The sequence below is a fragment of the Opisthorchis viverrini genome (assembly GCF_000715545.1).
Source record: "Opisthorchis viverrini unplaced genomic scaffold opera_v5_244, whole genome shotgun sequence".
Lineage (NCBI taxonomy): Eukaryota > Metazoa > Platyhelminthes > Trematoda > Opisthorchiida > Opisthorchiidae > Opisthorchis > Opisthorchis viverrini.
This window is the reverse complement of record NW_008751900.1, coordinates 188,429-213,739: the sequence shown is the minus strand read 5'-3', so window position 1 is coordinate 213,739 and position 25,311 is coordinate 188,429. Positions and strand designations below refer to the sequence as shown.

At 41.8% G+C, this 25,311-nt stretch overlaps 1 protein-coding gene across 1 annotated transcript in view; it reads left to right on the top strand.

The window, feature by feature from the left end:
- Positions 1-318: 318 nt before the first annotated feature.
- T265_08892 (hypothetical protein) overlaps positions 319-25,311 on the top strand; it is a gene marked incomplete at both ends in the record, with an annotated part of 30,164 nt that continues 5,171 nt past the window's right edge. Inside the window, 12 exons of the mRNA XM_009174820.1 lie at positions 319-405; positions 2,011-2,073; positions 5,502-5,823; positions 7,157-7,340; positions 10,008-10,125; positions 13,897-14,098; positions 15,768-16,050; positions 17,142-17,212; positions 18,927-19,158; positions 19,939-20,078; positions 22,883-23,064; positions 23,667-23,863. Coding sequence (XP_009173084.1) covers positions 319-405; positions 2,011-2,073; positions 5,502-5,823; positions 7,157-7,340; positions 10,008-10,125; positions 13,897-14,098; positions 15,768-16,050; positions 17,142-17,212; positions 18,927-19,158; positions 19,939-20,078; positions 22,883-23,064; positions 23,667-23,863 — 2,081 coding nt within the window. The remainder of the gene's footprint in view (positions 406-2,010; positions 2,074-5,501; positions 5,824-7,156; positions 7,341-10,007; positions 10,126-13,896; positions 14,099-15,767; positions 16,051-17,141; positions 17,213-18,926; positions 19,159-19,938; positions 20,079-22,882; positions 23,065-23,666; positions 23,864-25,311) is intronic.

Genomic DNA, 25,311 nt, shown 5'->3' with positions numbered 1-25,311 from the left:
TGTTTCGCTCTCTACTTGTCAAAATTCGCATAACGGCGAAGACGTCCAAAAGCCGTTTTGTTTCACGATAGATCAACTACAAAAATTTGATCCAACAAGCTGCAGGGCCACGTGAGATAGAATGTCCGTATGACATATGGTAGTGCTCTGCTGATCAAACTTCAGCAAAGGGTGTGTGCAAGCACACACCACTTGCTACAATGACCTTGGTCACTAGTTGAGAAGACAGCAACGGGATGTAAGACATCTGGTTGGATAAGATTGGACTGTTTGAATCTTTATATTCTGAAGGCACAGGCAGTTTGAGGTCGTGGCGCAATGTGGAAAACGGTGTTGAATAACTCTGAGCCAATATCAGATGGGCTACCCCATGTCCAAGACTTTGAGAAGTTCAGCGATGGAGAGGTGAGTTTTTCCATAGCAGAACTTCCACAATAGGGTAGTATCGGCTGTTGCACTTCCAAATCTCCGTGTAGGTAACTCTGTCCAATTCGTTGTTAGTGTTTTTTGGATGAATCGCACATGCTGCACGGTTTTTGTCTGGTGACCAATCAGTCGTTTTGTGTTGAATCCAAGTATCGGCAAATAAGAGTGACACTGAACCACGGTATGATAACGTGTGCCAAGAACGTACAACTTTACGATCGGTAAAACTACATCCGATATGGAGTTCCGGAAGATGCAGGGCAGAAAGCTCAAAATTAGTATTCTTTATTCAGTTATTCAGTTTTACACAGTTTATGACAGTGGCTGCTCGTATTTTTTTTATAATTACTTTTAATTTCGGGAACCACTGTTATGTAGTTAAGATAGTGAAACTAGTTACCTTGAAGTACCTTGAACTGAGCAGTAAGTAGTTGAATCTTTTGAAGGTTAGGTAATTCACATTGGCTGGTTTAGAATGGGGAACGAACACACTTTAGGGGGCGTTTTATTGCTCGGCATTTCGGTCACCTCAGACAGTACTTACCAGAAGCGGAACACGCAAACATGGAGACCAATTGGGTGTCAACAACAAAACGTTCGGTATTATGCACGCCACTCTGACTACACAATTTCAAGTTCGGACGTGTTAGCTGTACTGTAGCTGAGGAAGCTGAATTAGCATATCCCCGCACTGTGCTATTCACCAGACCTGCCCACAAGACCGATAGTCGGTGACGAATAGGTCGGCGAACAAAAGACTTTATTAATTCCATATCAGGGGCACCTACTCCCTCCCATGTCCACCCAGTGGAGCCTTTTGGGGAAAAACTGAAATCACCAGTCTGCGCGTCCAAGCGCATCCATCTAGGCTGTAAGCTTACGTTCGTTGCTACATCAAGCTAAGTAGATCAGTCGTTTGGAAAGAAGCGAAAAATCGATCCGTTTTAAGATACAGTTTTTGTGAAACACTCTCGCCGTTTACCGCTGCCTACATCCATTGATCCAAGCCGTATGATTTTCACTCACAAAGCATTAACTTGAAAACAGATACTTCGTTATCAATAGCGTTCACGTAAGGTGTTCATTTTCTCCCGATTTCCTCGGGCTCAAAACATTTATCTTTCCACTAAGCTAAAGAGTTTATCTTAAGCTGAACAACCCTTTTCTAAATTTCGTCACCCTTGAGGCTATTATCTATACGTTAGTGATTTTCAGGTATGCTACCAAAAACACCAGAGAAACTACATCAAAGCCATCAATGTACGGTTATTATTTTGTGGATGTATTAGCGCTTAATGTCATCTGCTCGGCTAACACAGCATATGTTGTTGAACAGAGCTCACTGAAACGGAATGATTCTTTAGCCTAATTTATTTCGATCCGTAGTTAACATCATCTACATAGCTGACGTTTGCTTGAGCGTGCTCTTTCGCGGCACGCTATTTCTAAGAGGTAGCTGGTGATAGAAAATTGGGACTGGAAGAGGCCTTTGGAAACCAGTTCCCCTTGGTCTATCTGATCACAAAAACCAGAAGTCAAGAGTTGGGAGATGTTGACATTCCTATTTGTTTTTTTCAGTCTCAGACAATTCCATGTAGTAGACCTATCAACAGCGAGTTTAAAGCATCCAAAGAGCCCTACTATGAGGTAGGGAATGGTTTGAGTTCGAATCCAAGGTAGTTCAACAGCTTGGACCACTGGATTTTGTGCACAAAACGTGCTCTTAGCAATGTTAGTTCAGATAATGCTGACAGTTTCGGTTTTCGACTGCGTGACATAGCGGTGAAAGTGAGAAGAGGGTCAACCACGTGGCCTATCTCAGAGATGTGTTCTGCAATGGATGACCTCGATTTCGATGTGGCCATCGTTGTACTACAAGCACCGTAACAACTGATATATAATACGTAGCGAGATCTGTTGAAACAGACGCCGACCAGTTCAACCGATACACGTGTCATCTCAACTGTAAGTGAATTTATGACATGATCATTTTGAAGCACAACCGTCCCTCAATTTTGCTGCTTTGTAAGTGAGCCGCACGGTGAACTTGGGTTTATGCTTAAAGTTGTATGAGATATGAACAGTCTTACATCGTAGAAAGCAGTGATGGTTTGGTTGGAAGGTTTGGTTGTACGTGCAAGGTATTGAATTTTTCCTAATAGCTTTCCACTACAGTAATTCGTTCTAACATATCTCCATTCAGTGGGCACGTTAGTTGTTCAGATCAGTACAACCCTGTGAAACGTGATTGGACTCATCCTCACTTGTATGCCTTCTGGGAAAATACAAGTGAAATGAGGATGTTGGATTACTGTTTGACTCATTCTCTTCGCGTAAAGGCTGATCAGGACGGTCACGATTAAAAATCATAGCTACGCCGTCCACTCGCCTATGAGCATATTCTTCAATTCCAAAAGTATAGTTTTACATGCACAACAAAATTTCCTCAAGCGGCACGGTGGAAATATGCAGTAGAATCTTCTTTGTAGTAATATGTTCAGATAACTAGTCAAATAATTCGCACAGTGGGAGGTTGTTCAGCATGCGATGCCAGTCGAGGTAATACTTCAAGCAATGTAGGACCAAAAGTCTTTGGACCGGGACCAGAATATTTACCTCCCACTCGATGAGTTTAGGATCTGCACAGTATTGAACGTTCACAACCCTGCTCAGGCTCCCACCAGTCACCCAGCAGAAACCCGGAACCACTGACTCTCCTTGAAATGATGTTGACAAGATCTCGGTAGCTGAAACTGTATTCACAAAAACGATTGATTCATGCAAATGGACCGCCTTGTAATCGTACCCACCCTGTTCTTCAGATTACTACTCTCTTTCGATGTACTTTGTTGGTTGTTCCCACACCTATTACCTAATGATTTCTAATGCTATATGCCTACGACTAAAGAAGGCACGTAAAATGATTAAGAAAAAATGCAACTTATATCTTCTGGCTGTTATGATGAGACGGTAGAGATCTTTTATCATCTAAAGGTTTACTTCGAACGGATTTCGTGTCAGTTCCTGTAGGTTCGGTCATAAATCTAGACCAAGCAAAAACGGTCCATTGGATAAGTGGTTTGCAGATGAGTCCGTTTAAAATAGCTTTTTACAAAGTTTCAAATGATAGTGCATGACTACCGACCACGAGAGATACAGAGCTACAGCTCCTAATTATTCTGTTCACACCTGTGAACGTTTTTTTCGAATGGTAACTGGGGTGCAAGCTACATGTGATGCCTTGCTGTACGTCCAGTGAAAAATCGGTAACCGTTCAAAATATTAAGTTCGTACCACTAAGCTTTTCCTCAGCCTGTAGTTTGTGAGTTACGCAGATGTTCGTCTTGAAGAATGCTACCTGCGGTTTGAGAAGCGCCTTCAGTGGGGGATGTAGCTCTCTCTGTACCAGAACACGAATGACAAGTCTGTTGACATTTATTGTACACCACAAGTGTGATAAAGCGGCTTATGGAGTGAACTGACAAAGTTCAAGGTCGAGGAGAAATTGCTTTTCAAAAGCCCCTTTTACTACCTGCGTTCATAAGCCATATATATGGAGACGGAGAATGCTAAACCGTTCGATAATGGAAAATAAAATGATGATCACTATTGGAATATGCTGAGTGGTCTGGCTGAACGATGCAAGCTTGACGGCATGTGCAGTTGTTTAGGGTAAACATGAAGAGTTTGGTAAGCTGTCACGACAGACTGCTGCCACGAGTACGTTGTATCGAAGTTGTATACAGTGAAAATAATTACGAGGAGGGCAAATGCCAGCCTGGAACCTTTAACAGTAATTGCGTGGCCCTGGTTATTTTCGTTTGGGATTCCTGGCTATTGAGCTGCTGGGTTAAAGTTCGTTGCAAATTCGTAAGGTTTTTCATCTCTACGCGCACACTGAACAAAATGGCGCAACTACTGTCGTTGTTATACCTTATTTGTCAAAAAGAGTGAGGAACTACTGCACAGCCTTGTGGATGAGTATGAAAGCGTACGGCACGATTTTCCTGTCTGACTTGACTAGGTACGCTTACATGGCTTTCAGCATCTAATAAATCTAGCTAAACTGGCTGGCTAGAAAATCTCTCCCTGGATTCTATTGTTAAATTACAGCCCAGAGATTTTGTGCTTTTAGAAGCAAATTGGCATCCTGGATGACTTCTTATCTTTCCGATAAGCTGAGATGTTTAGTCGATACACCTTACTGTCGAACACAGAAACCATAGTAATTGGTCTTCTTCGCAGATGTATGAACTTAATTGTTCTTCCCAGTTCTGCTGCTGCGCCTGACTATACCCACCCTTTAAATATAGCTATATATCCCTCTTTGGTCGTAAGTACAGGCCAATGAAAGATTTCGTAGATGACTGATCGGATAACGCAACCTGCGATCCGGTGGCTTGACTCAAGTGCATGAGCCCCAAAATCTGGTTCTTTCAGTCACTCGAACTGGTATGGTTTCCACGCCTAACAATGTAGTTTTCCTCTCTCGAGTGATCAGAAAGATTCACTTTTGGAGAAAGTCACAAACTATCAGCGACGGCACATTCCCTTAACCAATAAACTGACGCCCTGTTAACGCTACTTGTTCTCGAGTGATCAGAAAGATTCACTCTTGGAGAAAGTCACAAACTATCAGTGACGGCACATTCCCTTAACAAATAAACTGACGCCCTGTTAACGCTACTTGTTAGTCTAGCCTCTTTTTCTCATCTTTTTCTAATTCCGATCAACCTTCTCTTGAAAGTCACGCGCGCTGGTCGAAGCCTCGAGCAGCCCACCTCGGAATACCACTGTTGTGTTATTTCGTCATGCTCCAGCTGAAATCCTTTTTGGATTCCTTCATTGAACTCATTCCGATAGGAGAGTCTTTCCGGGAAAACATGGTCACCTCAGATGATCTCATTGTCCACTTAGGAAGGAACCAGCTTTCAGTAACGATAATTTTTCAACAGGGAGTCATTTGCTTATGAAAGCTGGTGGGCTCAGCTTCATGGCTTATCAATACTTGGGACTCATCGTAGATGATTACTAAAAAGTGACCACTTCTCGCCATTTATACTTGCACTTACAAGGTTGCTACTGACAAGGAGTCCGAATCAACGGTTGATGACATTCAACTTCGCGTAATGGAGGACGAAAGGACGATGTTTCAGTCGGCAATCGGAACGGTCATCTCTTGTCTTGGCAGCGCGGTAGGAACTGGAAATATATGGCGATTCCCTCGGATTCTGGCTACACAAAGTTACTACAGAGGTACGTCTTTAGTCATCTTATGTAAGCATTTAATTAGTATTTACATTGTTCCATCGTATTCCAAGGTGTACAAAAGCAGTACAATGAGGGGATCAGAGTTTCATGTTCCTGTCAAAGGAGACTTTTCCTCGAAGTTTGCACGTCTACAGAACTGAATCGACGGGGCACAAGTGTAAGCACAGAAAAACAGTTATTGTCTCTTGTAACAGAAAAACATATTTGCCTACTGAAGACTCTGAATTTCTCCGTGTCTTAGTAGGTGTCTACAGAACTGAATCGAAGGGGCACAAGTGTAAGCACAGAATAACAGTTATTGTCTCTTGTAACAGAAAAGCATATTTGCCTACTGGAGACTCTGAATTTCTCCGTGTCTTAGTAGGGGACCTCCTCATTTTGGTACCATGGTGGTTACGAGAGATTCCATAGAATAAACATAGAACCTTGAAGGATCTTAAAGTCTTTAGAACGTAGACCAACATAATGCATCTCAGAAGAATAAACTTGCTAGTGATCCATAACATTTCCTCCTATTATCGCATTTGATCAGAACATGGGGTAAAATGTTCGGATGACAGGTGGTTAATTTTATTTGGGTGCTGACCTTTGTAATTAGTTTTTATATCTAGATATATAAACTGGATGATTCTTAGCGATTTCTCTTTGATAGCAGGGTGAATCTTTTATAAGAATCAACGAAAGGAAATAGATCTGTTGAAGGCAAGCGTAGAAGTTGTGAACTAACACACTGCATTTAACAGTTAGAAGCAAAGATACCAGAGGTGCAGTGGAATTGGTTTCGCGAGATCGGAAGAATCTGCTGTGTGGTTATTCAATGATAACGAGTACCACCTGTTATCACAATAAGCCTACTCAACCCACTATTGACCCTCACGTTTCATGTGACGAACAAAACAAGGGTGTCATGAAAACCATAACAGATCGCAAATCACAGAATTCTCAGAAGCCGACGTTGGTGCTACCGCATTGTGGAACGCCACCTGACAAACCAACCTCAGAGGTTATCAAAGAATCGCACAATGTGCGCACTATCTGGAAAGAGGTCGAATTCGCGAAAGCTTTTGTAGTGTTGCTTATGACGTAATTTGGACGACCATTTTGTCCGTCGATGGATGAACTCGAACGCCAAAAATAAAATGATCTCAGCCAAAGATAAATTCGTTAAAAATATAATTTTACGGAGGATGACTTGAATGAGTGATACACGAAATTTCAAAAGCTTCTCTAAAATCACACAGGACCCAATCAGTGTAAGAGCTTACGTAATTCCCACACTCATGGCTGTAAATTCTCAGTGTAATTTTTTTCGAATGCTCCCTTATGCTATTGTGTCCTACATGTCTAAACCCAACTAAACATATTTTCTACAGACGTCCTACATGTACACACACATGAGCTATGGTTTGTTAAGTCATCTATCACTGGATAACTCTCATGTGGCTCACGTTTCGTCCAGGTTCCCTTACGTTCTACATCGCGTGGGCAATACTCCTCTTCTTTTGGTCTATACCTGTCATTTTGGTCGAGTATGCCATCGGTCGCTTTACGAAAAATTCACCAATCGTATCCTACCGGAAGTTCATGGGAAATTACTTTGTCTGGCTTGGTGGGTGGATCGTAGTGACTGCATTTTTTATCAGGTAAGCTGTCGTTTACTACCGAAGTACGGGAGTGCTTTGCATGCAGTTATTTGTTTGGTAAAATTGGCTCCTATCAGCTGTGTAGTTAACACATCTTAACAGATAACATCCCGTTTTTGAGGCTTCAATTTTTTTTCAATTTGCATTGTGATACCTTGCCCTGACGTGTGATACCACTGTTTAACAAAGCAATAAAAAATCCCGTCAGATTTCTTGAAACCACAATACATTGCAAAAATGAATCCATTGTCTGATAAAAGTTGTGGTATTCATTACAGGTTGGATACATTCTATATTTTTTTGCTATTACTTGAACAAGAAAGCTTTTCCGATCGGCAGGAAGAAAACGACAAAACCGTAATATCTATTTCGTGAAAATGTGACTAATTTTACTTGTATGATGTAACTAGTATAATACAGTGATGTTATCGGTATACAAAAGTTTAGTGGGTGAAGTTTAGTGACTGGAAAGTGGCGCAAAGTTTTCATAAGGTGTGCTCCAGTTCGGATGAGAAAAAGCAGTGACAAACGAGGTATGCATTAAGTTGGAATTGAACTTGCGGTGAAATACTGTTCACTTGATAAATGAGATACGGAGCTGATAGGCCATTCTCAAGTTTTACAGCAAACCGTATAAAAAGCTTCACAAACCGAGAGTATGTCATAGAATTGGTGGTTGTTTTGAAAGGAAAATTCGGATACATTTGAAAGCCTTAAAGTACATACAAATTTAAGACATCCAAAGGTTTTCCGGAGGCAACAACAAGACAGCTATGTAGTTTGAAATCTGAACACCTTCCACCCGATTGAAACAAGAGCGATAATACCAACTACCGAGAGGCATGAAAGGAAATAAATTCAGAAGAAAAAAATTCTTCAATACTCAGAGTTACTTTCCTCGTGGATCGCAATCAGGTTAGCAAGATCAACGTTAAAAAACTAGGTGGCGAATAATTGGTGAATAACCACGTCCAAGAATTCTTGAATTGCAGAAAGATCTATTCAAGAATTCCAAAAAACTATTAGTTGGTATCCTTTTCTTGTTGTTCTATAAATAGATGTTTAAATTTGTTCTGTCTATCTGGTCATAGGCAAATCTCACAAGATTGGTGCATTTGTTGACCGGGTGTTTCAGCGTTCAGTATGAACTGACATGGCGATGAATAGGCAGGCAAACTGAAATACTGGTGAGATCGTTATCACATTGTGGAGCACATGGAATTGCGTGGATCTGCCCATCGTTGACAGACTGAATAGTGATACGAAAAGGAATACTTTCCGATACGTATAGGCAAGTAAGTAAATTGAGCGACCGAATTTGCAGTCTGATCAGAGGTTTCTTACCAGCTGGTTCATGGATGAACTTGTTGGCTTGTGATCACGTGTGGTGCGTATTAATCTCTCATACAAAATACGTCGCGACGTTGCACGAGGTCCACATGTTGACTTAGGCAAGATGACTATCCTGGACAATCACCAAATGTCCTAACTTTAAGACGGTAGTTTTGTCGGAGAGTTTTAATCTTGGATGTCCTAAAGATGCTCTGTATGTAAAATACGATGTGAGAAATCAATCACACCGGCTAGATTTACATAAGAGTGTGATGTATCCATCGTTTGATTGGGTCCCAGAGATCTGATCGCAACCGCCACGGACACGCAACCAGCTTTCCTCAGTAGGAAAATAGTATGGTGCAATTGTGAAGTTCTGTTTTTCTGGAAATGATCACACGACACAATGATGCCATCGATAAAATCCAGATAGTTCGTTTGACGTCTGCACGATGAATTTTGGGGGCATTTCTGATACTAGGTTGCATATACTGAGCGGAAGTGAATCTCCAAGCGTCCACAGAAACTCGATGAATAAGATGACCTGCGAGCCAAAATATTATAATTGATTGTACCTCACCGTGAGCTGTTGCAGTGGAACTGACTAGTATCCGACCTAAAGTATGAAGTAGCTCATTTTTGTGCATAAGTAATTAAAGAAATCTAGTACCAGCTAACTCAGCTACACTAACCGTACCTGTCATACTGCTCAGCCATACACTCAAGCTCCTTTTTTCAAACAACTGTTACTCTTCCGAACGTACGTGAAACTTAGTGAATAGAGGCGTCATTTTGTTAGGTTATAAACAGGTTAATTGCGTCGCATACGAGATTCTGAACTGAAAGTGGACAACTCTTTAATCAATCCGAGCAGGACATTCTTCGTTTACAAATACATAAGTACGGCGTACTCACGCGTCTTGTCACCCACGAAGTGTGGAGTCAACATGGTAACAAGGAGAAACGGCTCACCGATGGGCCAAGCAAATGGATAAACGACGCGTACCCGACGAGCCCAGTGAGGAACAGGGACCCAATCGACCCAAGCGACTTGGGATCTGCGGTCACGAAAAACTATTCGTTGTAGTCAAACTGAACACCGATCAGGGAATTGTGGCGATGAGCCCCGTAAACATTTGAACATCTTTGAGCTCGAGTGCACAACGGGACCGCTGCAACTGTAAACCTGATACAGACTTCTGTGTTCAATTCCTTAGTGAGGTACTTCCGCATATGCCGCGCACAGTGTGCCGGTGGCGACTTCTTTGGATCTCTCGAAAATTTTCCTAGCCCTCTTATATGGTTTCAACCTTATATCTGTTTCAACCTTTATAGCGCCTACTATTCCGTGATCATCGGTTGGTGCTTATATTATCTGTACGTTTCAATCGCCTTCAAAGAACTACCGACCACAGAAAAGGCAGGGATGGAAATCTTTGACAATTTTTCACGGGTAAGTGAAACCAAAAGTATTTCTACTGTGACTTGGGTCGAAGCTTTTTTGCTTTTATCTCTTGACTTTGTATTCGGATGTGCATTCTAATAACAAACTACTGAGTTTATATGAAGAGAACTCCGTCCACAACACATGGTCTTATAACGAAGTGGGAGTTGTTACTGAACTTGCACGGCATTATTGTTGCAGAGTTTTGTCACTGTATGACAGATTATATAAATAACAGAAATCGCTGAGCAAAATTAATGTATATTTTACGGCGAATAGAAATGAAATTTTCATGAAATTTTCTTTTGGAATGAAATGGTGTATGACAGGGATATAAATGTCCCAAATTTGCGGACGTAGATTTGCATACCAATTTGGTTTTCATGGAAAGTTCACCTGAATTGCAGCAGAATATATCTTTCAGGATTAGGGTTAGCCTTGGAAACCGAAATGTTATACAAATGAGTAATTTTGGGTTCAAGAAGAACATTAGGTTGACGGGGTCTCTGCGACTGCGCCCACCTCGGGCGTTACGTCTGTACGGTCGCATTCAGTTTACTCACTGTGACGAAAGTAGTCTTTGCGGATATCATCCCTAGTGCCAGATGTACAGTCTAGTCAAACAACGTTGAAGAGCAAAAGAGTTCTGACCTATGTTATGAAGATGGTTAGGACCACACTAATCTAAATGGAGAAAAGAGCATGGAGTGGCTGAGGACTGTCGCCTTTGTTTCATTCTAACCCACTGTTTATCGATCCATATGCCTAGATCAGGGACTTCAAGCTGATGATAATGAATGACTTCAAAGTAACAAGCGCTTACGAGCCGTGTGCATGAACATCATTTCACATATAGAATTTCCACGGAGACAACTGTCGCCGATATTGCTGCTCACCAAGAGTCACACAAATGAAACTAGATAACACTTGCCACCTAAATGAATCGTTAGGTGGCGAAGATTTGTTCAACCCATCTAACTAGTGGTTATTATATCGACCCGATCTACTCTAATCTCTCAACTTTCCCAGAAACTTGCTATTCCACCCACTAAACGCTGGGTTTTACTATTACACGAAACAGCGAGTAAGCTCTCGCACAAAAGTTGATCAACATACTTCTGTTCGCAGACAAACCGGTCTGAAAAATGAATCCAGCTGTTAGAAACCACAAATGACGCTTCGTTTAACTCAGAGCTCTCTACTGCTCATTCAACACTATCGGCACAACATGTAGAATGTTGTATGCATGTTTCGGAAGCTATATGGATCACCGCTGTTAAATTCACAGCTCGCCAAAAATTGGAGTAATGAAACAAATGAAATATATGGATTCTATCGGGATTCAATTTGCCCGATGACCATTCAGATTGTAAGCTATATTATCATCTGTCATATCTCTAAAGCAAGTCGCTTTAGCTCTTCAGAATGACAAGCTTTGTTAGAAAGACTCTGGACACTAACGGCGAATATTTACAGCCTTTGTGTGGATGAGACTTGCATAACCAGTTATGGATAAAGGGGTTATGTGTGTCATTTGGATGTATGAAATTTGGTCGAACTTACCAGCCGCTGTGGAATGCAGCACACAGATGAATCTGCTCCTGATCACCCCACACGCTGTGCGTTCGCATCTCTGTATGTTTTCTGGTTACCAACATAATGGTGCAGCAGCTCAACATACTTGACTGTTTCGCTTCGACTGACATTCCCCGAAGGCCCCACCTGTGTAGTGTGTCTTGGTATTTGTGTCGGAGTAAGCTTGTCTTTTAAAAATGGGACCGAAGTGACGATTTCTTATTGTCATCTCAAACCTAAGCCCCGCTCTCACCCGGAATACAGCGTAACTGTGTAAAATCTTAATGGAATACGGAACTCCAGCACAGATGAGCCCTCTCAGGATGGCCTCTGTGGGTGCAGTGCTATTCAACGTTCCTCGTTCATTCCGATTCATATCGGTGTTTTTTGTTAGACGCAAAGTAAAGTACGTGGCATTAATTGGATCTGTCTGAGTAAAATATCGTGCTAGTTAATCTTGTTCATCTTAGGAGAACATTTCTTACGACGGCATGCTGCTGCACACTAGGATATAATATGATATGTCATCTACGGTTTATGAAAAACAAGAGAACTTGATAAAATTAAAACAGTGCTTCCGAGACGTGCGTAACACTAACGCCCTCTGGGGCGGCTTTTCCAAAAAGGATGAGACATCCGTTCAGTGTGATGAAACAGTAAATCTAACTGACGTTTTGCCCTGTTACTGCCATCCGGTTTATCGAAACGACATCTGTGGCCAGCATACGCACACAAACCTGATATAAAATTACGGCATCCTAGCACAAAGTAACATCAGCGGTATAATGCACTGCCTTAACGCATCTTAAGTCACCCTAATAAAACTACTGACAATGGTGGGCCTTAGTTAAAGAGACAACCCCTCTCGTGTTTATCTCAAACAGCTACCAAGGTAGTGCATTTCCTTCAGTTGCTATGTAAACATGACAGTTTCTGGTCTGTTCCAAAGACACGGCCCTACCGCGAAGATGACAATGTAAGAAAATGGCGTTAATTTCAACCAGATAAAAATATGGAATAACTTCGTACCCAAGCTAGTCCTGTATACAGATGAATAGACGAGACTAAGATTTTGCTTAAAATATGAATTATGACAGATAATTTAAGTGTCCTTTTAGCCCAAAGAGCCGTACGTAACGTTACATGGTCCACTTGGTACTCCCGCAGTCTGCCTAAGAGTTTTCGCAAAACGTACCAATACTGTGTTTCATTGAAACACTGTATTTTGATATCTCGAATATCGTCCCAACTAAAACATGAAGAGGCCTTTGTGCAACAGTTGAAGAATATAATAAACGGGAGTTTCAGCTGAAATCCAGCTGCGTTTCTTCCTAAAAACAAAGTAGTTTGCATTGCGTGCAACTTGAATCCATGTAGAACACAAGGTTGACTCCGCTTACTGTGAGTCTGACTGTTCCACTGCGAAGTGAAAAATTATAGACTATTCTAACTTTAAATAATAAAACAAAAGCTTCAGCGTCCTCGCATCAGGTACCAAACTCATTAACTGCAAATGCCAGATTTAGTATCAAATACCACGCCTAACCTTGCAGCATATGCATGCCTCCAAGTTTCATTTAACACTGTATTTTGATATCTCGAATATCGTCCCAACTAAAACATGAAGAGGCCTTTGTGCAACAGTTGAAGAATATAATAAACGGGAGTTTCAGCTGAAATCCAGCTGCGTTTCTTCCTAAAAACAAAGTAGTTTGCATTGCGTGCAACTTGAATCCATGTAGAACACAAGGTTGACTCCGCTTACTGTGAGTCTGACTGTTCCACTGCGAAGTGAAAAATTATAGACTATTCTAACTTTAAATAATAAAACAAAAGCTTCAGCGTCCTCGCATCAGGTACCAAACTCATTAACTGCAAATGCCAGATTTAGTATCAAATACCACGCCTAACCTTGCAGCATATGCATGCCTCCAAAAAGGTTTCGGTAGAGTAGCAACAAGGATGCGTGAAAAACGTTCTCTCTTCATTTTCTATGTCTCTTCGAATACATCCAAGTTTTCCAAACATGAAGCAGGAGAAATGCATCCGACTCTATTAGTCATATATCCAGTGATTAATTTCGCATTTAGCTGAAATACCACAAAGAACCTTGTGTACTGGAATAAGTCATAGATGGGTAGATTCGTAATCCACGTGCCCATGGTACATCGTTAGTATCGTTCCAATTCTTTTCCTTACTTAAAGGCTCCTCAATGGCCTGTTATTTGCCAAGTAATAGCAGTCGTGATCGCAGGCATCTTCCTCTTTGGGGGGATAAAATGGATCGAAAAAGCAAACCTTCTCCTGGTCCCGCTCTTATTGGCAATATTGATATTCACCTTCGGCTGGTCACTAACTCGCCCATATGCCGAAGTCGGGATAAAATTTCTCTTCACACCGACTTGGGGTGAGTCCTGAACTTTATTATTGTTGGAATAAAATTTCCCTCCCACCGACTTGGGGTGATTCCTGAACTTTATTATTGTTGGACAATCAATGGGCCTCCACAAGCCTATGTACTCTCCACATATAAAAATCTTGAATCAGTTTGTCCAAAACCTTGTACAACTGATCTATTTTCGTTTACTTTAAAGCCATGGAGGCAACTGGTTAACCCAAATTAGGGGAATTTTTCTGTCAAACCTAGGCGGCGTCTCGAAAGTACGCCACATCAAAGCCGATTATACTAACTCCAGACTCATCATTTCGTCTCTGGTTTGCAAAAGGTTGCGGAGTTTGAAACATATCATCAGTGAGCAGTTTCAGGACTTCTGGCGACCTTGTTCGCTGGACCTTGTTCTCGGGCTAGCGCTGACATAAGGTTCATGAGCACAATAAAACCCGCAAACTGGTAGAAACCGATTACATAATTACAGGTATCCTCACAAGTGTCCTGCTTATAAAAGCGGAATATTGTCTCTGTGATCACACTGAAGCCAGCACTCCAAATTTGTGGGTACTAATCATTGAAAGAAATGGTATGCTGTGCATCGAGTGTCCAGATTACGACCGACAGCCGACCTAAACAGTATGAACAACAGGTGGCGATCGACATCGATCGAAACTGGGGTCCGGTTTAAGTAGTCCTCATTTATAAACTCATGAATCTTCTACAACAAGGAATCGTTAACTATATGCAGGTGGGGTATCTTTATTTTGAGCACGTGTGACCCCTGGAAATACTTTATCCGCCGAACGGAGAAACAGGATGACCCGTGTGCTTGCTCGACTCGCGGCAGAAGAAGGTGATTTGTTACGGGAGTGTACGGCAAAGTCAACAATTCATCCAGCCATGGTACACTCATACAACACAGCTAAGATCATATAAAGTATCGTCATCATCATCACTGTCAGCTGTAATAACCACGCACTTGTCGTATAGTGGTTGTATCTACATGAAACAATTCAGCATGGGGAGGTAAATCATCTCTCGTAGCTATAGATTCACGATAAGTGTCGTTTTAACTAGAGATGTGATCTCATAGTATACCGGATACCGGAATGCTTATCTGGCAAAACTACAGAATATTCATGTATGACATGCCCAGCAGGTCGCAGTAGAGAACAAAACTTAGGCTTCCTTTTATTTTCTATATGTGCAATAATAGCAATAGCGTGATGACATCATCAGGCGTCCAGTTTGTCAGATCTCTTCCAGTCGACGCAGCTAATTTTATTCAAGAACCAATAACCTTCGATGTCCAGCTACGGTCAGGCGATTTGTGGTCACCTGCAAAGCGCAGTACTGTACATTCAGGGAAAACTCCTTGAGTACTAAACATGAGTCAACATTCATCCCATTTCACTGACCAATGTAATGACTACCCGATACGGTTCTAAGATGGATCATCTGGTTGAATCCTTCTACTGCTTTGTCTTAGATACGAGTGTATGACACCTTGTATACTTCATCTAGGTATGCTTATTTATCTTAGGATGCACTGTATGATCCACATAGATAAAAGTAGGGTCTACTAATCATAACATATTTTGATCGCAGTGTGCAGAAGTTTGTCTCCGTGATGATTCGCAATACTTGAACCACTCTATTTTGTTTTGCTTTGTGTCCTAGTCAGCACTAGTTGTATTTTTTCCCTGTATTAACATCGTAACTCGCATGTACTCACAGTTTAAAACACTTAATTTGTGTTATCTGTGTAGAAAGCAAGCATGTGCCCTTCGCTTGTTTGTTACAGAAAGCTTTGCTGACCCGGGCTTATGGATAGCAGCGGCGAGTCAAAATGCCTTCGACACGGGTGCTGGCCTCTCTGTGCTCTTCACCTACGCCACTTATATGAGCCGCTCCGCAGGCATAACCAAATACAGTGTATTTATTCCAATGATGAACAATCTTGTAAGGTAGTTTCAAAGGTCGTTTTTTTAATATTAGTAGATGAAATGGTGTTTATTGTACAACAGAAACCTCAGTAAAAATAGAGCAAACGAACTCGCACCGACAGAAGTTGGATCTTTCTATAACCTGACTTCTACTACGAAGTAGAGATTTGGGATTCATTGGTCTAATATCGACCGATTGCCTTGATTTCACTGTATCACAGCGGATCTACTATCATTCAGAAAGGAAAAAGTAGTGTACGGCAAGTGAAACTTCAGACAAACGAATTTCCCCACGGACCTAATTGTTTATCAGTTTTTCAACCACGTATGACAAAAACCAAGTGCAAGGATCGTTCCATTTGTTAGATTCCTTACACCGGAGGGGAATGCAGGACGATCTCAAAGCGAGCAGTTTCTATGACGGTTAAGTAGGGAATAATTTGTCCTCTAGGAGTATCTTCCAACAAGATCATAGCTTGTTTGTCCTGGCAGCAAAATATTGCTGTGCATGTAGCGATTTCAGGGGAAAATGTGTTCTGATTTTTTGGCAGACAAGCGACAGGAATAAGAATGGTTGAAGTGGTTGCCATATTGGGCGGAATATGCGCTCAACAATCCGAAGGAACGGAGCATCTTAAATCCGTTAGCAGTGTCCGTTCCACACAGTCATAACTACCGAACAGCTTCAAATAACTTTGCATGCATTCCTGAAGTATATCCAAACTTTGTGGGGTCGTAGGATGCTATCATCACCTTAGTATTTTGGAAATGGGGCACAAGAAAGCTACACATTTTTTACGCTGAGGTCATTTGGCACCTGGTGGGCTTAATCTCGGAATCAGTTGCAATACAATTTAAGACAATTTCACCCTTACTTTCTACCCAGGCTGCTATGTCCCAGTGGGCCAAAAATTGTTCCTGTCTATTACTGAATTCTTTAAATTTCTGGGAAATAAGGAGGATATGTAGGGCGACATGATGGCTGGCTGCACTGACATCATTTACGCGCAGTTGAAAAGCATCGTCAAACAAAAGCATTTTGTGTTCCTGGATATGAAAACGAACTAAACCAAAAACACATCGCCTAAGCTTGAACACGTTCGCCTGTTCAGACGTGAAAATTCAGATGCGTCCAACGTGCGTTGGTGGTGTAGTGCTAACACGCTCGCCTCAAATGTCCGGAGTTGAAATCCCGGCCAGGCCATTGGATACGCACTGCTGATAAGCCCTTGTAAGAGCAAAACTCGGGTCCAGTGCTTTCCCCTGATGTGGACCCATTAGAATAATTACGCCAGAACCAAAGGACGGTCGTTCAAATGAGAGTGGTGTGAATATAAACTAAACTGGAATAACCAATCAGCCAAACTAACCATAGCACCTTGAAAACGAACACAAATTCCACTTTTTTTACAACTTTTTACAACAACACCACACACGCACTGATACGTTTTTCAAGCCACTAATTTTCGAGTAATTGGACTGTTTCGTGATATTTTGTTCACAGGTACAAATGTGATGATAGCATTGAATGCATACCGATTCAATCAGAGGTACAGAGACTTACGTCCGACGAACACTAATGGGCGAACTCCGGATTTCGAAAGAGGAATAGCGAGATCATCAGCACTCTCTGACTTGAGAATTTGAAGACCAACAGCATGGCTATTGAGAATAGGCGATGGCAAGGTGTCCTTAAGAAATATGATGATGATGAAGAGTAGTAGTCAAAGGGATCCCCATCTGTTTCGCGCTGAGTAAAACGGAGCAGATACCCATCTTCGGGACAGTGATAAACGATGAACGTGTTAATCATATCTGGTGAATATTCTCGTATAAAATAGGTAATGTGGATGCACTATACTGAAGAATACTTCTAACAGTAAATTCAGCTTCAGCCTCCGACCAAGGCTGACGTGATGAAGCATATTTAGGAGTGAAGTGGTAAGGCCTGAGACAAAAAAGCTTCATTTTGAATTTTATCTTATCGCCTATTTTACAAGGTTTCTTCAGAAGACTTGACACGAACATGGTTAAGATTTTTCCAGAGGATAGGAGTAACTTAATAGTAAATTGATCCAAGCGAATGATGCACCTAATTACCGTCAAACGCTGGTAATGCCAAGCACATAAAGTTTGAAGGTGTTGACAATAGTTTCATGCCAGCATTTCCCACTGAAAACAACTTCAGGGTCCGTCGAGTTTTTAATTTGGACAATTTTAATCCAATGTGATCTTGAATGGTTTCATATGTAATGTTCAATCACAAGTCACAGCCAGCAACTTTTAGGGTTGGGTGCTATAGACTTGAAGGTAACTTGAAATCATCCACTCTGCCCCACACTGATATATATGCGCACTAAAACTCTTTCAGTGAATCCCTTAAAACAGATTTGTATCCATGTTGAAGTAATGAGTATGCGAGGAATTATCTCGATAAATATCCACTTAGTCCATCATTTTCGCTTTAAATAACTTTCTCAAACGGACTGAACGATAACACTGACATGAACCTCACAGCAAGTGTCCAGGAAGGATTAAGTCTTCCTTTTCCCCCAAGAAAAGGTCATGTTCCCATAACCTCACCAATTCAATTGCTCGCCTGTGCTGCCAACACAACCACGTGATCGATGAAATAAGTAGTAGCAAAATGGATGCATTCGCTCATGGCAGCATGAAAGTAGGAAATGGAGGAAGACACCTTGCATATTGTAGGAAAGCTGAAATAAACAATCGGGACAAGGCCAAACTGCTCTAGTTACGTAGAAAGCATCATTAAAGTCCGATCTGGCTTGGATATTTTTAATTTTCTTTGAGATAATTGCTATACGAGCTACGTACGAGCGTAATTATTGGAGTCAATTCTAAGAATGCTCTCTGGGTGACTTTATTTCTTGCAGGCCGAATTCCACTGGGCATCTTAAAGAAGCAATGCCTCCAATGTAGAACTTCGTTTCGCTTACTGGCGCATGTATTCTTCTGTTTGTTACTTCGCAGCTTATACGCATCAATAACCATATTCTCCACGGTGTTTTCAACTCTCATCGATGAAGATGGTGCAATGACACGTTCGGCCATTCTGCAAATTATGCAGCAGTCAGGGCCAGGAAGTACCGGTCTCACTTTCACATGGTAAGACACTGATCTTCGCGTGAGATTCAGGAAAGATTTGGTTGTGCCCGTATTACTCTAACTTCTTGAAGTGTTGTGCGTTGATCACTGAGTATAAGCAGTCTGACGGGAGCCTGAAGCTCAACCTTACCTTGGGTCGTCGATCACATTTAGACGGTAAATCAAGAGACGATACTAAAGGCTCACTTTTACGAACATCGGGGTTGTGAAAAGGAAAAAGGGCATTTTACCTCATGCTAGCGGACTATTTTCAAGAAGGAAGCACTTATATAGAGAACCGCTTATTAGAGGATCCATTTTGTGAACTGAACAAGCCTATCCAATCCTTTTTTATTCCTTCTTCTCTAATGGTGCTTTTTAACATGCCTACCCATTGCGCACCGTCAGATGTTCATTTATTTAGTAGGACACTGTTGCTTTTCATTCTCAACCTTCAAGGTTTTTATGAGTTCAACGCTTTGTAAGGAAAGTCGGGTTCTTCTGACGCCGTCAATATCTTTACTACAGTCTGCTTTTATGTCAGTAAGTGCTTCCTAACTCAAAAGGCCGGTAATTTTAAAACAGACCAAGTGAAAGCATACTGGCAAGAGCGTGGTGATGAACTTTTAGCGATGGTTTGATTTTTATCAGTAAATAACTAAAAAGTATGATGAGAACATTTTGAAAACATCTTGCATTCGTTTGTAAAACAAGTACGTATCTACCAGGTCAAACTACCGCGAAAATCGCTGCTCTCAAATAACTCTTACCTGATAACACATCTGTTGGGCATTTCTCTAGGATTCCTGTGTTGTTCTCCAAGGTTGGCATACTTGGACGCGTTCTGTGCGCACTCTTTTTCTTATGCCTCACATTCGCTGGTATCAGTTCTCTTCTGGCAAACATCCAAGTGTATGTGTTGACTGCGAAGGAGATTGGAGGTAAGTGCCTTTTTTGTGACATACGTCATACGAGACAGATCAGGCTATACGAAACGGGTACTCAGTATTACACTAGCTGAGTGTTCGTCTTACCTCCAGTCACCCTAGGAGCTATTCTCTTAGGTAATCGTGGAGGGTTTAACCACATCACTGTGATGCATCCCTCAAACTGTCAGGATGTGCTAATTTGTAAAATCTCTCCTAGTGCAAATTGATCAATGTGATCAGGTGGTGACGAGGGTAGTTTTAAACAATACTCTCTGACCATCAGTTAGAAAGTTTGGACTGCTGCAATAGTGTTGCAAATCAAGCAAACCCATCTGAGTTCATTTACTCTGGTGTATGACGATGACGATTATTTAAGGCCTCTGTAATCTTAAAACTAACCCGTTTGTGAACTAAGAAACAGTGGCTGATGAGACCGCGTATTACGTGTGGAGGAAGAGGTTAATATTGCGGAAATAACACAAAACATTTTCACGGAGTTTTTATCACAGGACTATCCACTATGGAGACTGGGTTTAATCAGCCACGTAGAATTTCTCATGAGCTGATTACATGACGAATCTCCACGTTTGTGGGTAACTAAACTACCTCCCTTTATGTTACCCATTATTAGCTGACTGCACTGTTGCTTTAGCAAATGAGCCTCACTGCTTTCAGGAACACTTGTGTTTGCGGACGCTCATCGAATCCTGACATGTTTGAAGTCCATCTCATTTGGGAAGATTGTGTTCTACTAGCCCAACAGCAACTGCCGTAGAAGGGCTGCATTTTGTATCTGGATGCACTCACCTTCCGTTTATTCTAGGTGAAACTAGTGCAAATCAGTCATTCAATTTGGACATTCAATTTGGTGCCCACTGACTACCAAGGGAAACATGGTAGTCATGCTGATTCAGTAGCATTTCATTGGCAGAATCCTTAGTACAGCAGTAGAACAGGAAGAACGCCTCCTAATATCGTAAGTTAGATGTAAACTCTTCGACGACCCACAAACGGTCTCGCCTTTCCTACTTGGGGTCACCGGTTCGGCGCAGTTTCAGATTTTCCGTCAACGCTGTGTTCTACTAGACCCCAAATCACACGAAATTCGATCAATGTACCCATATGAATACCAGTTCGATTTTCATGGGAGACTCACCTTGATCCTAGTCACGAGATTCCAGTGAGATTCAGGCGAGTCTCCCGCGAAGACCAAATTATCATGTAAATAAGGACATTTGTCGAACCTAGTGTTCTCGTTCTCCAAGGCATTCTCCTTGCCGAACACCATAGACTTGTTTGTAAATAGTGGTTCACCTGATTCGCTGTAGCACTGACCTTTTTCTAAAACCATTTCAATAGACGCAGTCGCTTGTCAGTTCAAAACTGATGTTCCTTTTTCGGCATAAGGTAAGGGGGTGATATGGATATAAGCTTGTTAGCATAGGAAAAATCGTACGCTTATTCTTATCATCAGCTAGATGCAAGATACAGCCAAGTAATCGATAAATTCAAAGACTACTGACACAACATTACATATCAGCATGCACAGCATGAACACTTTGATCACAAACAACAAATGAACTTTCGAACAGAAGACTTGAGGTTTTCTGAGCCTTTGGGGTCGATAACTAATCGGTTGTCATTCATTTGGAGACCCGTAGCTAATGCATGTTACAAAACTCGCCTGCATCCAACTTTAGCACAGTTTCTGGCAGCAATAATAGGTTTGCACATCCTAGTGGATTATTCCATCTGTGATACTTAGTTTTACATGTCTACTTCTCATGTGACCTCGTTTCAACAAGTTTTCTATCAATTTCTAGACACTCTAGTCTTTGTACAGTTAATATCTATCCCGCGGGTGCTTAGAGCCACTTCTGGCTAAAGGGCGCCATCAAAACCTGAGTGATGATGCAGAATATACTTTGGCAGCTTGAAATGCAATTGAAGCCGCTTTTGGTGGGAGATCCGTATTGAAACACTTGGTTAGGTTCACAACGTCGTACATGTCTAATTAACACAATGTTCACTGGAGAAGTGAATCGGGAGCAGCGGCACCCCACCAATATCTCTCACGTGGATGTGCTCCGAAACACTCAGACTGAACGGCCACTTGATTAATTTCGATAGTGGCATATGGTTTGTCGGTCTCTAGGTTTGATCAACTTGATATTCCGACGGAGGAAAATACAGGAATGATTGAACGCACACTTTTAACTAGACCGCACCATTCAAAGTGGTTTCCTCATTTTCATTCAAACTTCCAGGTTAGGTCTGAACGTTCACGTGGAAAGATGCCGACAATATGGAGACCACTGGACGCAGTATCTACCCAAATGTCATACATGTCAAAATAGAACATGCTGCACCTACCTTCATGTTAATCAGCAGTACGAAAGCACTAAAATGGCGTGACTCAAAAGCGCTCGCACTCTACAGTGTAAGGTAAAATAACGAGGACAGTACATCATCCACCGTCTTCAAGTGCCCCTTGTGACATGAAGAAATTCACATAGGATGGTCCTTGTGAACCAGTATGGCTGAGGCGGCATGAGGGATTAGGTTTATTTTGAAGATCACTTAGTTCTCAGCGTTGGGAATGAACTTGTATAAATCTCATATATTTGGGATCTATAACACCGGATGAAAACATGGGTTTTCAAGAATACAGTTTGTTGGAACTTTCAGTCGTCGGCTGTTTTTCACAGAATAATGCATTACTATTTTGTACTAACCAACGCATACTTATTATGATCCTCATATTTGCCTTACGTTGTTAAGTTGATGGATAATCCAAGCATACTCGCGCGGCTAAGTGGTTTTATTGGCATATTTCTCGGTCTGTTGCACCGGTGTTTTAAATGAACTGTTTAAGCTCATAACGTTGCAACTGCATCGTATTTCAGTGCCACATCGGATAGCGGTCGCTGGAAGCCTGCTTGCCTGCGTGATTGTTGGCCTACCATCGGCTATCAAGCTGGAGATTTTGGAAAACCAGGTAGGCCTGTAGCATTGCTGGAGACATGATTATAGTCTGCACAATTCTACCACAAATATCTGTCGGTCTGAACACTCCATCCATTCAAACGGTTGGTCTTTTAATTCCGGGATGCTCACCAGTCCACTTCACATGGTGACATTAGAACGGAGCGGGTGTCATTATGATTGAGGCAATGAAGATCGTGTTTGAGTTTGCCAGAGTGACAGGTTTGTGTAAGACCTGAAGCTACCTAAGGTGACAACTGTGCAATAATTCTCTTTACATGATTGATAGTGACTGGCCAAAATTTCAAACAATGTTAGTACTTAGGAGTAAACTGTGAACTTGAGTAGGATGAGTGCAACAAACAAATTCAGCAAGAACAATCGCGACCTGCGAGGTTTCATTTCTTGCATTTTTATGTGGCGTAGAAGCTATGGAATTAGCTGGAACGCCGAACTGGTTTGTTTTGGCTGGAGATGTACAGTACTGTAGGAAGCACTCTCAGATGATCTGGTCTGTCCGGTATTAAAGTTCCACACACCGTTTGAGCATTGCTGACCCGTCACAGTTGGGGGTGAGATGTGTCCAACTGTAATATGCAATCAATCACAAATCAGTCACTCTTATTTTGTGTTTTACCACTCTTCATCTGCGGTAAACAGGACAACACCTGGGGTTATGCACTCATCGTGTCCGGTATGGTCCTGACCGGTCTGGTTATCGTTTACAATCCTGTCCGATTTCGCCGAATCATCATTAATAACTTCGGCACAAATGACTGGCCAGTACCTATCATTTGGATTGGAATTATCTCGTAAGTCTTTTCACTTACTATCAGATGAGTTTAACATTAGTTTAACCATCAATCTTGCAGAGAATGACTCTGAAGATATCATCACAAAAATTGGTATCCGCAAAAGCACTTTCTTAAGTGGTTTAAGTCAGCGACACCTGTAGACAAATAAATGAATGGTTTCATCGGTTTCAGCAATTCCAGGCAGGTGGGCTTGTCCCATCATCTCGGCATCGGCATGAAAATATGGAAAAACAGTAATTCAGCTAGCTTGAATATTGAATGGATGTACTCAATTTCTGTGTAAGAACTTGATTTCATGATAAGTCTATCAGAAGTTACTCAAACAAACCACCTGACTAATTGTCTATACAAACCTTTAACCAGATCTGGCATTATATGCAAGAAAGTGTTGGAAACGAACTGCAGCCAACGAGTGCCGAACAAAAACATGCAATTCAGATGTACTGAACCAGATATTCTGTAAGGCCAAGCAGCAGTTCTAAGTTCCCATCAAAACGAAATATAAAAAAAGGCATACTCGGTATGGAACTAGGTCATCGAGGACCATGTCCACTACACGTAGCATTTTGCTATCCTGCAACAGTCTTCCGAGGCAGGGTTAGTCAGCTCCAGAAATGTCCTGGATGAACGCTACTCGGCTAAGGCCTGTTTCTCACAAAGAGCGATCCACTGTTGGCTTCAGTGACGCAAATCGAGACCGAATTACCCCATTTCGTTCTTGAATGCCTTCGTATTGACAAACCCGTTTCCGACTCGGTGCAGGGATCAAGGCCTGTCTGGTGTTTCTACACAGCAGATGAGAAAACCGTCGTAAATAGATTCGTTTAAAGAGCTGAGATAAGTGTCGTAGATCATGACAACCTTTTCAGGTCTCATCATCTGGCATCCTTTTCAGATAACAGGCCCTCAACACACGTGGGAGACACGATAGGCCAAAAAACCTTAAGCTTTCAGATAAGCTAGCAGAGGCGATGTTTTGCTACGTTGAAAAACCCCGAAGTAAACCCCCGTGTAAACTAATCTTGTTTTGATTACAGTACGGAGTTCGGTCACATGGATACTTTTCAGGCACTAACAATAGGCGGTTAAACTTCCTGTTTAGCCTATCTTTTGTCTAAAATAAAGGAGCTAAGATGCTTGGAGTCTTATTTCAATTCTCGTTTCGAAAAGCCGGGTAGACACGTCCGTGACAGTGAGAACAGACTTAGTCTCCGAGTTGTTGGTACAGTACAAGTTCATAGTACTTCCAAGCGATTACCCGATAGGAAGATACCCTCAGCACTTTCCAAGCCAGCTATCCAGGTCTGAGTATCCGACTGGACAAGTCCCTCCAATACCCAACTGATAGAAGGTTAGAGGGTATCCGAAAAAATGGACACCACTGCGGTAGGTCAGATTTCAAGCCGGCCACCGTAGTAAGCAATAAGTAAACGATAATCAAAATG